Genomic DNA, 15,144 nt, shown 5'->3' on the forward strand with positions numbered 1-15,144 from the left:
GATAGAGCAATATTCAAGTTGAATTTCGGGTCAATTTTCCAAATGTTTGCAAAAGAGTAAAAAATGAGCAATTGCCATTCTCTGTGACTTTTCACACGTAATTAATACAAAGTTGATATCGTTGTGCTATTAAATAAATCAGATATTATTCTTCTTTGATGAGTCCATGTTGTGTATGCCTCTTAATGTGTTTATTGAATATAATTGTATAATTATCACAGACCTAATTGGGGAAAAAACCAAACAACAACAAAAATAAATAAGTGGGTAAGTAGAAAGTACTGTAACATTTTATATCCAATGTATTGAAACACAAGACTGACTGCTTAGATGAACAAGTGCATGTAAAGCTTACAAACCCTCTTTCAAAGTGACACAATGCAATGTTTACATATGCAGAACAGCTGTACTCTGCAATATCCCTGATGATTAAAAGACATTACAGTGTGATGAAGATGAGTATATCAAAACTAAAGAGTTCTTGGCTCCACTGGAACTCAACTTGATGCAGTGATCGAAAATGTCAAGACCAGGGCTGCGCAGGACTTGCACAAACAGTATTAACAGTACCATAGCTATGACCTAAGTAAAAAGAAAGGGGGGGGGCGTGGGCTTAAAACAACACTCATGGCGGTGCATTGGCGTGATTCAGTCCAGAGGTCAACGTTTCCCTCATCTTTCAGAAGTGTATCAGTTTACTACAGGTTAACTAAGAATGATTGTTCTACGGGCTGGACCTACCCTGGCCTTCTGTCTCGGCCTCAGCTGAGAGAGTTTCTTGGCAGCAGCTTCAATGGCGTTGGCGGCACTCAGTAACTCGTTCTCAGCGATAACGTTGGGGTCTTCGGGGTCAACCCAGTCAGAACCTGGTAACCGCAACGACAGAAATAAACAAATGTTAACAACTTCTCTCCGAGAAGTGGGAGAGAGAAGGAGGGGGGGGGGGAACCTAACCAATGAAACATCCTTGGGAATAATCATTTAACACAGGGGTTTTTTACATCGTTAAACGTGAAAAGACCTTTTTTTTTCCCCTTCATGATACTTTTATTAACTTTAATCATAAACAGAACGATTGCAGAATTTCTCTGAGAATCTAAGTGTTGTAAATCTTGCAGTAACCTTAATATCATCAGATCTTACCTGTTCAGTGCTACTTTTAACAATAAGCTCACATTCCAGTTTCATTTGCAAGCTTGGGTTAGTTAATTTTATGTGTAGGTTAGCTATTTATGAAATTTGTCATTATCCTGAAACTGAAGTCTGATTCGAAAATAGGCCGACATGTTTCAATAAAAGGAAAACAAAAACAAAAACAACATAAGACTTTGATATGATCATTTGTGTGTGTTAGACTTCAAATGATAATGATTAGAATTAATGTTACCGGATTCTGACATTTGAGTTTAAACAGTTTGCTGTCCAATTATTGGTTTCGATATATTGATTTCAAACCAAAATGGCCGACTCGTCCGTCCGGTATGAAATTTGTGTGTTCATAGTGGGCAAATCACGGAAAGGTTAAGGAAAAGAAAAGAAATAATATATGGTGCAAAAGGAGTAGTAATGATTCCTGTAATAAAACATTTGCAAACAATTGATGGGGCTCGAGTTACAAGATCGACTGCTAGACAAGATTTGGACTGCTTCATGTGAATTGGACGACAAATAATACTGGTTTTTATCTTCACCAACGAAGACGACACGTACATGCAACTTATCACTGAGAACAGCTGTTAGGTTCAACTCTCAACTCTGACATGGAAAAATAAATCAATATATATTTTACAAAAAATAATCATAATCATAATAATAATTGCGCAACGGATTCCACGCTGCACGGTCCCTTCTGTATATTTGGTGGATAATAAATCAAATTTGGGATTTTGATAAATAGTGCCCATCTAGAATCAAATAATGTTTTCTTTTTTTTTTGGGGGGGGGGGGGAATAGAGGATGGCAACAACATGGTACTTATTCCTTCATCTTTGTGGTAAAGTGAGAGTTTGCAGAGAACAATGCCACTTTTTTGTGAGACGATCGGTTCTAAAGTTCAATCCTGACTTATTTTTAGTTATTTCCTATTATTACTTCTTATTTCCAGATGACGGGGTTCCAGTGTGCAGATATAACCACAAGCAATAGCTGTATCTACATATCGTAAGAATTTCTCATTTATCTATTAGTGAAAACCTCCTTTTTGGGGGGGGGGGGGGTAGTTATATAAGGAATTAAATTCTATCCTACAACAAATTTTAAGCTGCATATTGAGGGCAGCCAAAAAGATCATTCCAGACATCACCTAATTCAAAAATATCAAACTATCTTAGATTTGCTCGACAACAAGTCCATCTCAGTCAGTAGTTACGATTTCTGGAAAATTTGGCAAGAAAATGAGACACAATCTCACATCCCAGTGAAAAGAGTTATTTGTAACTGGATGATAAAGGGAATCAAACTTGAAATTACTAGACTGAGATTCTTCACTACATATAATATAAAGTGCAAATATCCTCTTCACTTTGACCTCAATATGCAGCTTTCATACAGAATAATTGGAGTATATATCATTGCATAGTTGTGGTGGGCTAAATGCACATTTCGGTATACTGGCTAGTAATAGAGGATAAACATGGATGTTGTCTCCATCTTGAGCACAATCATGCTGAAACTTTCAGAAAAGAATGCTAAGATGTGTCGGTGTCGATGCCGGGTGACTCGGGGGGAGAAAACAAACTGCAACTTGTGACAAGCATTAGAGATGTAATGGTTAAATAGGAAAGCATGTTATCATTCAAACATTTACTCATTATCTGACCGGATTTCATTGCCATGAAAATGCTATTTGGTTGGATGGAGAAAGTTGTTACTGTTTGATGTCATTCCACAGCATATGTCATTCCATGTTAGTATAAGAAACACTTAAAAAACGATATGGTTCATAAAAGCAAATCCAACCAACTTCTGAGACATTCCTCCAGTGGTTAACACAAATCGAGGCCAGTGGCTTGACAAGACGATGAAGTCTCTCTCTCTCAGATAACACATATATCTCCACTCCATTAGTACTAGCAAAGCCATCATCAATTATACACAACACACTCAGAACATGCATAGAGTTCCATCAGCTCACACAGATTACAAAGTGATTAATTCACACAGTGCCAGATGAATGTTCACAATGTCATCACTAACATGCACACAATATCATCATCAGTTGACAAACCATATCATCAGTCGACACAAGATATCATCAGTTTCATACAATATCATCAATTTAAACACCCTATCACAAGTTCCCACACACAACATCATCAGTTTACACACAACGTGATCCATTCACACACAGTAATATGGCCTTTCATTCTCCACTATCAACACAACATTTGACATTAGTTAATAGGTATCTAGCTGGTTAGGCTACTTTTTCTGATCAACAAACGACAAAAGTCACTCCTGCTTGGTTGAACATTTTGAAAAACATATAAATGAAATCTCCCGTTTTCTGAGTACTGTTACGGTGACAGCCTGCAGTTTCGAGTCTCACATTAACACAAAGAAACTCTAGAATTTAAAAGGTGTGCGAGCCTCTTTTAGTTTGGCACTAATTTCACTGTTTACATAACTTCAATGGCATCCATATAGGAGAGCTGTTGGAAGTCAATTTTCAGAAAAACCCCAATCGATAAGAATCAGAATCGATGGTGAAATAAAAGTGAGATATTTATGGGAACCATGCCAGGAGTTTACACAAGAAACTAAATATGATACATATATGATTTTTTAGTTTTAGAGCAGGCTGTCGTATATATATCACTATGAAGAGAAGGAGCAATAAAAAAAGAGAAAAAAAAACTTAGAAAGAGTAAACAATTGGCAGATATTGAGACGATGAAAAGGAGAAAGCGAACAGTGAGTGACTTTGGAAGTTTGTTCAGAAGGTTGAAGCTGCCAATGCAGCCCACAATAGACAACTGACACAGAGCTTTAGCGAGCACTGTCTGCATGCATTGAACACTTAAAGTAGTCTATCTTATAGTTACCATAGCGATCGGATTCATCTGCGGATTTGGGGATAACGTTGTTGTTGTGTGTTTTTTTTTTCGTTGTTTTTTTTTTGTATCATGAGAGGAGAAAATATGACATACACGACGAAAAAAGAGTATGGACGGGGGAGAAAAGAGAAAAGGTAGAGAATAAAAGAGGATAAGAGGTGTGAGAGAAAAATTGAAAAAAATGAAAATCAAACTTAAGACCCAGATATCAAAATGAAAAAACAGAGAGAAAATACCATATTATCACCAAATGACTGAAAGTATTAAAGAAAAGGTTAGCACAGGTGTAGTAGGTATAACTACATTGTACAATAAAATCACAGAATAATGTTACAGAATGTTAAAGAGTTTGCTTAGAATGACGATGGTACAGAGATGTGGCACAAGAACTATTCGTTACTATCGGTATAGGTTACAACCGCAAAGTTATACTAACTACATGTTTCATTCATGTAGGCTATCGGGCATGCTAACTACCTTACCTGACCGAGTAGCTAGACCTTCTGATTAAGGCTTTCACTTCGAACTCAATTTGATGTCATTGATTATGTTTCATTTTGCAATTACCTTAGAGAAGCACACTATTCGTTAAATCACGTAAAAACAAATAGAGAAAGAGAAAAGATCAGAAATGTAAGACAATGAATTTGTCACATCTGAAGTAAGTCAGACGAACGTGACAGCCACAAACGGTGAAATGTTGTTACTTGTTGAGTATTCATTGCAAAACATTCCCAAATACACTCCCAAATATTAACTAAGCTTCATTAGGATTAAATGAATACAGGCAAATACCTATATCACACAAATATAAGAGGACATGAAAATATCAATCCTTTATAATTGTGTAAAAACTGTAAAAACACACAAAAACATGAGAAATAGGATTTATTTAATTTTAATTAATCCACTTAATTGAATTTCACTGACACAACTGATGAGGTACTTATACCATAATTTCACCAAATTTTTTTTGAAATCTCTGACATGACTAATGTTTTTTCCAATGTGATTGTGACTTGGACTACTGTTGAACCCCCATTACACCCAACCCCCCCCCCACAAAAAAAGAGAGAGTACCATCCACAAATTGCTTTATTTTAATACTATTTGTTCCCACATTAATCTCTGTCAGGTCCAAAAAACCTGGCAAATGTATTTGAGATGGAGAAAAGTCTTATTATTTTCTTTATATATTTCTAAGACGTTTTGGGTAAGGAAAATGTTGCAAAATAGGACGACAAAGGTATCACCCAAGAAGTTTTATAGCATTTTAGATCACGATAAACTGAAACCGACACCCTTTACCAAATGAAAACAACTTCCAGCCAGCTTGGCAAATTGTAAAATCTTGACAATACCTTTGAGTAATTCTGCTGTTTGTACTAATTCCCCGACGGACATAGCAACTCTCTTTGATTCGGACGCTAACTTCTGTCTTCCATCCTGTGAGGGTTGTTTCACGTTCTACAAGAGGAGAGGAAAAGTATGGTCATGAGATGGGAGTAACTACGTCGTCGCACATCCCTCTACTGCCAAGAAAATCATGAGATGGACAAATCCACGATGAGAACCGCACTATGCATGCGGCACTATCGTGAAAAGATATCAACTTCTAATCACACTACAGTCAGATTTTACCTTCCCCCCCCCCCTCCCGCCAAAGAAAAAAACATTTTTATGTTGTTAAAATGACAATTCTGTTTGTTGATTGACGGAATCACATCGATTTAAAAATTTGAAGAGAGAGAAAAAAAAAATGAAATGAAAGTTAGCCTTCTTCTGCAGGTTCACTTGCACTTGCCACTTGCAGGTTCACTTGCCACCAAGAGTCAGTCTGTTGTTTCATATGCAAACTTAACAGCTTCAAAGTACACTTGTGAATGAGGACCAGGAATATTTCAGAAACGATTCACAAAACTGAATCGGTGAAGGGTGATCTCTGACAATAAAAGTACTCCCCGACCATAAAGAACAATCAAAAGTAGTTACGAAGTATCCACCATTGTTCTCAAAGTAGTCAAGGATGCAACTTTTACAAAACATTACTTCGGGACATATTCATCCTCAACTCTTTACGAACCTTGGGTTCTTTAATTTGAGATATCTTTTTTCTTTTTCCAAAGTTTCTTAGCTTGTGTGTTCCACGACAGGTTTTACTTGCGTCATACTCTGACGGGCAAGTCATTTGAATGCGTAGTTTTAATCATGCTTGTTTCCTGATTGTGTTTTGACTTACTGCTTGTACTTGCTGTAGTAGCACCCGGAAAGAGAGGGCGCACTGACCACCGGCGTCGACTGTCCTCTGCTTCAGTTCTGGTGTCTCTGCTGTATTAGAAGCACCCTGGAAATTCATTGAGATAACAATACAGATAAATTACATAAATATGTAACGATACCAGAGATGATGAACGTTCGTGTCAATTTGAGCAGTATGATGTGAGGAGTCAAATACAACCATCTCGTCTGCTATTGCTACTATTTGTGAGGTGTAGCACAAGAAAACTGATGTCTTCTCGACGGTATTTACCACGATGGTCACACATATAAAGGTTTGCTTTCAAATCAATTTCAAATTGAATAACCATTAAGTAGGCATTCACCACCTTTTTCTTTCATCATTTCTGAGGGAGAAACAGGGTATCGAATAATGCGGAGAGGTGTTGAAGGTGTTGAATTTATGAAGGTTAAATAGAGCATACCCTGCAAGTGTTGATCATCTCAAAGACCGCTTGTCTGGCCACGTTGGATGCGGCGATAATGTCCTCCTGCTTACAAGAGTTTCCGGCGCCAACAGCCTTGGCAGTGGCCAGAGTGACCTGTTTGGTGCTGCGAATCAGATCTTCTGGTGTTGCATAGCAATCCTCTGGCACTGGGTTGTGGAGGATCTATCAAAGGGAACAAGAGAAAAAGATTTCACTTAAAATTATGGATACTGATGATACTAGGGTTTTTTGTTGTTTTGGGGGGTGGGGGTTGAGAGGAGGGGAGTGAGAGGGGGATGCAACATCAGGAGTGGAGAAGGTGGTAGGAAGAGTTTGCTACATGACAAGCCTGCAGGTTTTCATTTGTATCTAGATCATTATTACTAGTTTCATGTGTATAACACTCTCTAAGTGATACACATGTTGAAAATTTATGTGGAATTGAAATTTAAACCTAGTGTAACCAATTTGGGTGTTATCAAACCAAATCGTCTCAAATACCGATATATTAATTCAAACTTAAGTATCTACAAATAATCACAAGAGGCCGTACAGCCCGGACAACCTTTAACGTCTCACATCGATAACTCACCTTGGCTTCTTGGACAATGGCATCGATGGTAGCTTCTAATGCTCGTGTTCCTCGGGTGGCTTCATCTTCCACGCTCTTCACTGTTTTCAACAACGACGTCACATTCATGACCATCGTCTGTGGAAGGAAGGACATTAATTGTTGTCAGTCCAATCGTAACAACTTACACTTGCACTGCTTCTCTCCTAACATCATGGAACCCATTTCACTTTGTTTTTTCATCTGATTATGTGACGCTGCCATTTGTCCATGAATTCTTACCTTAGCTGATTCGTTGAGCTGTTAATTTCTTACCTTAGCTGATTCGTTGAGCTGTTGAATTCATACCTTAGTTGATTTGTTGCGCTGTTAATTTCTTACCTTAGCTGTTTCGTTTAGCTGTCGAATTCTCCCCTTCACTGATTTGTTGAGCTGTTGAATTCTTACCTTAGCTGATTCATTGAGCTGTTGAATTCTTACCTTAGCTGATTCGTTGAGCTGTTGAATTCTTACCTTAGCTGATTTGTTGAGCTGTTGATTTCATACCTTAGCTGATTCGTTGAGCTGTTGAATTCTTACCTTAGCTGATTCGTTGAGCTGTTGAATTCTTACCTTAGCTGATTCGTTGAGCTGTTTCATTTGGTTTGACGAGTTGGCCTTGCCAGATGCCATCTTGGTGGCGGAGATAAGATCTCCCAGGGCTGAGGCAACATCTTTCACTGCATTGATCAATAACACCTGGAATTTGAAAACAAAAAAAGCAACAATATTGACAAAGCTGTGCATCACACCAAAGGACTCCATAAAGCAAAAACAGACAGAGTGGAAATCATCAAACAGCAAAAATTTATCAACAAAAATAAAAAACATCTCATTGCCAGAGTTTTCTGAATATGGTTTGTTTGTACATTATGCATGAACAGCAAATAAAGATTTCATTCAATATTCCCTGTCCATTTTGTTCACCATCCTTCCCTCGACCCTTGATATTTCAACCCCCCCCCCCTTCCCTTGGAATTAAAACTATCAAACCAATCTGTATCATAAATTAATTCTTAAGATCTCAGTTAGGACTACAAATATCTTTGAGATTCAACCATTATAAATTCTTAGTATCATTAAATTCCTGTAAAACAAAATGTTCAAAAAAGGTCAAAGTTCATGGTTCCTTTAAGAATCCATTCCTCTCTCTAATGTACCTCCTTATCAGTTTTATCTCCAAGGGAATACTGCTCAAAAACATACTGACATACATACTGATACACGACACACTGATGTACATAAATGATGCACATACCGATATAAAAACTTGTACACATAATGATAAATACATTGATATCAATGTCTCTTAACATACTGACATATACACTGACAGACTAATATTATTATACAACATTTCTGTCACCAAATGACATGCAGACGATTCCAGGTTGAGATTAGCCAGGATCAATTTACCTGTCCCTCGGGATCATCTCCGCCTAGTGTTGATGCACCCAGTTTGACCACCTCAGAGAGTTGTGTAATGGTACCCACAGCAGACTGAGCTGCACCTGCTAGCTGCTCCTGGTTGGCGGTTGCCCCGGTTACCAGGGTCTTGGTGTCTTCCACCAGTGCTTTAGCTGCCTTGCGAATGTTTTCTCTGTCAAATGATATAGAACAGTTCTACTTTTAGACACCAGAGATTCATTTCAAAAATTTAGCTGCTAAATTGCTTTTTCAAAATGTACTCCTTTGTTGGGACACTATATTCATACTGCTACGGGACATTAGGCCATTCTTTGGATACGCTGATGTAGTCAGTCTTAAAGTGAACATGGCATCTTCATCATAGAGCAATCAAGATGATGAAACAAGCTCTTGTATTGCTCAAAAACATTGCTCTTAATAAGAGGACAACAAAACATGACCCTTAAAAAGAGCATAAGTTAGGCTAGCCTCCACAAGGGCACCAATTTACATTCCCCCCCCACCCCCTCCCCAATCAAATAATAAGCTAATGACTTGTTCCACTGAACATTTAACCCTATCCACCTACCTATGATCAGCGAAGGCTCCACTAGTTGGCTCCGAGGACAAGGTACCCGCCGAGGCAAACATGATGGTGGTATCCAAGTCCCCAATGATGCCTGAGACAGTACTAGCTGCATCAATACATGCCTGGGTACCTCTAGAACCAGCTTGTAGGGCATTCATAACATAATTAGCCTGAAAAAAAAACAAATCAAATGAAGAATAATTGACAGAAATCACTCTATGGATGTACAAGGTATTGGACAAACCCCCAGCAAGTCTCTCTCTAGCTATCTATCTCTCTCCAGAAACAAAAAATGAAACAAGACATAAAACAAGGCCGGTTCTTCTTTGAAAACTCCGGCTCACAGAATAAGACCTTCATATCAGGTACTTCCATCAGTATCTCACCATCTCAGATCAAACCATATAACTATAAATCACTCCCTCTCATAAAAATAAGACAGGGATAACACAATGTCAATACCATCTGTTAATGAGTGACTAAACTAGGGCTGTACCACCCACATACCTTCTCACAGACCGCCCTGGCATTGTCCACCAAGTCCTTCTTTGCTAGATTATCCGTGGGGTTACCCTGGACTGTTCCAGCGTTCTTTACAAGGTTGTGACAGGCGTGACCAAGGTCCTGGGTCGTGGACTTGATCCTATCTGCGACCTAATGAGAAAACAAGCAGAGGTCATTATGTCAAGTAACATGTCACATATTCTTAACTGGAAATCTTTATCAACAACAAAAATGTAACTACACTATAACTACCTTTGCTAATTTTTGGTGCTTACTGCTCCTGCAACAACATCTTGAGCAGTTACTTTAGTAATGTTCCAGTTACTGGCTAGTATACCAAAGGTAACCTAAACAGGTATATGACTTACCTCTGGTGCTATTATTGTTCCTTGTGCAGCATACCTAAGGTAACCTAAACAGGTAGATGACTTACCTCTAATGCTACTGATATTATTGCTGCTAGCATAACATAGGTAACCTTACCAGGTAGATGACTTACCTCTGGTGCAATTAATATAATTGTTCCTTGTGCAGCATACCTAAGGTAACCTAAACAGGTAGATGACTTACCTCTGGTGCTGTTGACGCAATCGCTCCTCGTGCACCATTTGATAATTTGCTATAGTCATGTGACAAGTTGTTTGCTAGTGTTCCAAGCTCTCCAACGTTACTATTAGCTTTGGTGATCTAGTGAGAAAAGAAAAAAGTCAGCTATAAGAGATAAAATATTACTCACAAAAAAAAGCCACTGATTATAAGAACTCAAACCTCTTCTATCAACTGATTATTCAAAAATAATGATAATTACCATAAAAATGAATGTAAAGTGTTCAAGATCAGAACTCAGGCTTGGTTCCAAATTTCAAACAACAGTGGCAGATTTTAACTCTATTTGTACAACATAATTTCAACTGCTGTGTCCTCACTTTGCAGTGGTACCCCCCCCCCCATATGTGTGAGAAATATTCAAACATAACCCCACATACTGCAACATTTGGTGGTCCTACAAAAAGGAAATTTTTTCCTCAACTTTTCGCTGATTTTTCAAAACTCCTGTAATATGGAAGATATTTCAATCTGATATTGCTATCAATGCCGTCCTGAGCATTACTCGGTTATTAACTTTTGTTCTGGAAACAACTGTTGCATGTAAAGTACGTAACTCATTCTAAATATGAGAACCGATCAGCTGTTCCTACTGCCATTCATATGCAAGACTGATATTTTGAATCACTTACAAATCACTGACAAGTGAAAGGAGTAGGTTAGGCTATGAGAGAGACTTTAAATGATAAATTCAATAATTTTATGTGACCTGGAAGCTAGAAACATTCGCTGATGAAGTTATTTCCAAATCAAGTTCTTTGTCAGCTTAACTATTTAAATTTTGTGACACTTTATGGCTTTTACCAATTGATTGCCCATAGATGATGATATAATGTAAGCTCTGTCCACATTAAATATTCATTTTTCAATTTTTTCTCTGTTTACTCCAAACTAATAGAGTCTCTCACCATGTCTTGCGAGGTTCTGATGATGGCATTCGCCGTCTGCACCATGTCTGTTTGATACGCCACAAACTCACCGGCTTCGTTCTCTGGAAGAGGCTCGTCAGTCTGAATAAGAATATTTGCATACGACTATCTAATGGCAATTCATTTCATGAAAAAACCTGAAATCACACAATACAAGACTGAGTGTCAAACATACAAGAATTCAGAATTAACCGATACATCGATGAAGAATTGATTCGGTAGAAAATGTTGTCACAAAAACAAAATTGTTTTTCATGGAGGAGAAATTACACTACTGGACCACTAATTACCTATCAGGTCAAGCATAGTAATAGAAATCTATTTATGGATCTGCCAACCAATAATCAGTGTAGGTTATGATTCTTATGATATGATTAACAGACTTTATTCCTTGGTTTGGGATGTTCCTAATAACATCTCAAAAAGGAATCAATGCACACAAAACATAAAACTTTTTCTTCTTGGTTTTTGAGATGAAAGCAAAAAGGCTTGGAAGATTTCAGTTTACACTTATAGGAACATTCAAAGTGAAATCATATTTAGTAGAAAAATTATCTAACCCCCAAAACTTCCTTAAGAATGTAATTTATTTCATATTTCAAGGTAAGATTCCTGATTGCAGCATAGGTGGAATGCTCCAGTCGCACCATAAACCAAACATTTTCTCGGACAGGATGGTGAAGGGTGAATTAAAGATCCCGAATCAGACTCACCACGATAATAGCCTTGGAGATGCTATCCAGCATGGGCGTGACCATACCATATTCACTGGCAGTCTCCTCAAGGGTATTCATGAGATCTTGTATACCATCCAACATGCCTGCTGCTGCCTCTTCAATGTCAGGATGTACCTTGGTAGCCTAAGGTGGAGTAACAAAACAACCAAAACTGGCAAGTTTTCCTTTTAATTTGTGGGGAAAGAACATCAAAAGTTCACACCCAACTTGTAATATTTTGTAAGTCTTTTGAAGGACATGTCCATCGTTAGTAATTCTATCGAAAGACTTTAAATTCTCAACGATTTTAGATATGTGGTATAGGCTCACCCTGTACCTTATTTTTAACCTCTCTTGACAAAAGAGGCAAGTTACTGGGCCTAATTCAACCAAAATTTTGCTGACATTTGTGAACCAAAATTATTGGTGACATTTTTGACCAAGGCAGGAGAATTTCCACGAAAACTTCAACTTTGCATTTTATTTTAAACTTTGTCTAATTTGGACATTTCATTTTCACTCAACTGCAAATATTTCTTTGCAATACAAACATATAGCAAAAATTCTAACAAGTTCTTATTTGAACCACCCTTACCTTCCATCACACCTATCCTTCGCCCACACTCCTGACCCCACCTTCCCCCTCCCCCCTTCCCCTTCCCCAATTCACCTTCCCCCAAAGAAATGGCAAAGGTATAGGAGAGAAATAACAATATTGAGGTACAAACCTTTGGATTGCCGCCCCCTTCTTTGGAGGCATAGAGAAGCTGCAAGGCACACTCTGCTACAGTCTTAGATTGGTCCAATAATGCCATCTGTTTCTGTGAGTTGATACTCTTAGAAGCTGCTCCAATGGCATTCCTTGTTAATGGATGGAAGTAGTTGGCCATAGACGTCACCTGTAAGTAAAAGCATTAAACAGTTGAATGTGCGGTCAAACATGTTTATTTCAATCTGATGCAATAGTTAAACATTAATTGGGCCAAAATTTAGCTTGAAGTATTTATAAGTAGCCACATGGATCTTTCAAGACACTTTCAAGCCTCTCTGTTGGTGTTAGTTGCTTATAGCTTGTCCCTTTCAGATATCATCTAACAGAAACTATTGTGTGACTTTGTTGTATTAATGTAATAATGGATGTTTCAATCTTAAGAAAAATTCTGTAGCTTTGAAAAAGAAAAGCATTAAATCATATCCTAGACCTACTGGGCTACCATAGTAGAGATATCTAGCATAGTCTACTGATAATTCATGTGTCATTGCCAGTAATAACCAACAATTGTGCCATCTTTCAGAAAAAAGATAAAAGTCAAAGTTCTTGTATAGAATACTGCTAAATTAATTTCATAGGTGATAAAGACTAATTGTTGTTAAACTTGGTCACAATTTAATAAGTTCCTTAGTAAGAGACTTAGTAAAGTAATGGATCATTAAAAGATAACCAGATATAAATACACATTTAACAAACCTTTTAGCAACCATCGACAATGGAAAATATTAAAAAGGATAGATACAAGATTCCTCTAACAAGAATATTAATAAAAGAATAACATATATGTAGTCTGGGTGAATGAGTTAAAACAAAATATAAGTTGTCTTCAAACATAAAACAAAAGAGAAAATAAAAACAACCCTGCTAGATATTGTAGCCTGAGCAGTAACAGTTGAGAAGGACTCTCTATTACTATCACTGTAAGATATAAACAGCTACAGGAGGCAATGACTCTTAACTAGTTCAAAGTAACACTACAACATTTAACGGCACAAATCATCCAGGTTCTCCTGACTAGCTTATACTACAGTGTACGTAATACTACAGTGAAGAGATTAATTGAACTTACGGAGTGACCAAGCTTTTCGGCGTGTTCTTTAGCCGCATCTTCCACCTTCTTCACCGTGTCCTTGAGAGCGGCGGCGCTGTTGCTGAGCTGTTCCGTGAAACCCTGAAGTGAAAACCGTAGAGTAAGTCAAATAGTATCAAATCGAAAAAATCCAGCTGTTATCACCATCTGGTGGTAAACGACGCGACAAAGTTGCACCAAATCGCCAATTTAGTGGAGGTTCACAAGTAAATATGATAATTTCAAAAATGCAGTGTGGTTTAAATTCCTACAGGGCATTGCTGGCTAGAAATTGAATTAGCCACTGGCCTTCTGCTGTATGTGTGTGTGTGTGTGTGTGTGTGTGTTTTTTTTCCCACCAGTTTTAAGTTTAGGTATGTAAATAGTGCTGAATCAACAGCCAAACAACTGCAACATTGCAAAACTAGCTGAGAGGTTTCACAAGATTTTTTTCAAAATAACAGTTGACCCTAATACTTTGAATTTACAAATAAGAGGGTTAAAAATATACATTTGGTGTAAAAATGTGCAACAAAATTGCAAATATTATTAACCACAAAAAACAAGAAATATCAAAATTCTTCTGCCACACCCCAGCCCTTCTCTTTCAATTCCCCCCCCCCCTCCTCATCTCCCTACTCATGCAGCCCTCACCCAGACAGATATTTCTATCAAAGCAGTCCATGTTCAATCAAACTAGAATAAAGCAGATATTATATCTTATAGTTATGTACAAATTTATCACACATAGAACACGGATGATGGCACTGGTAAAATGTGTACATTAAACAAGGACTGGCAGTTGAATGTCTATTAAAGAAACCACTTTGATCACGAGACATGCATTATATATAAATAAATAATATATTATGTACATTTTTCATTTATTTTGGCATTAAATCAATACTCCTGTGTTACAGTCAAATTTAGTTCCATACCATACCAATACCATAAAGAAAATTTGTTAACAGTTTCAATTCTTCATCTGTATGCATTATTTTGTGGATTGACTTCTTAAACCAATTATCTACAAGTATTAATGATTTATCTAATTATGCTAAAATATTAGTTCAGGAAAAAGGAGAAAGAAATGCCTATATGAAATAAGTTTATCAATCCAGAGAATAGTTTAAAAATGTTGGTTATTTATGAAGAAAAAATATGTTTGAAAGGTTAGTTTAT

General features: G+C 37.4%; 1 protein-coding gene across 15 annotated transcripts in view; it reads right to left on the bottom strand.

Annotated features, from left to right (window-relative positions):
- Positions 1-15,144, bottom strand: part of LOC139967003 (talin-1-like) — a 121,347-nt gene that overhangs the window by 3,993 nt on the left and 102,210 nt on the right. For 12 of the 15 annotated variants that reach the window (XM_071970581.1, XM_071970575.1, XM_071970579.1 and 9 more), the window contains 15 exons: positions 13,963-14,064; positions 12,850-13,020; positions 12,119-12,265; positions 11,385-11,486; positions 10,441-10,557; positions 9,874-10,020; positions 9,367-9,536; positions 8,787-8,970; positions 7,944-8,069; positions 7,353-7,469; positions 6,758-6,943; positions 6,295-6,399; positions 5,417-5,522; positions 4,044-4,061; positions 742-866 (listed from right to left, as the gene is read on the bottom strand). In XM_071970581.1, the coding sequence (XP_071826682.1) occupies positions 742-866; positions 4,044-4,061; positions 5,417-5,522; positions 6,295-6,399; positions 6,758-6,943; positions 7,353-7,469; positions 7,944-8,069; positions 8,787-8,970; positions 9,367-9,536; positions 9,874-10,020; positions 10,441-10,557; positions 11,385-11,486; positions 12,119-12,265; positions 12,850-13,020; positions 13,963-14,064 (1,923 nt within the window). The remainder of the gene's footprint in view (positions 1-741; positions 867-4,043; positions 4,062-5,416; positions 5,523-6,294; positions 6,400-6,757; positions 6,944-7,352; positions 7,470-7,943; positions 8,070-8,786; positions 8,971-9,366; positions 9,537-9,873; positions 10,021-10,440; positions 10,558-11,384; positions 11,487-12,118; positions 12,266-12,849; positions 13,021-13,962; positions 14,065-15,144) is intronic. The other 3 variants (XM_071970585.1, XM_071970584.1, XM_071970572.1) reach the window with 1 other exon arrangement.

The sequence above is a fragment of the Apostichopus japonicus genome, chromosome 4 (assembly GCF_037975245.1).
Source record: "Apostichopus japonicus isolate 1M-3 chromosome 4, ASM3797524v1, whole genome shotgun sequence".
NCBI classification, from domain to species: Eukaryota; Metazoa; Echinodermata; class Holothuroidea; order Aspidochirotida; family Stichopodidae; genus Apostichopus; species Apostichopus japonicus.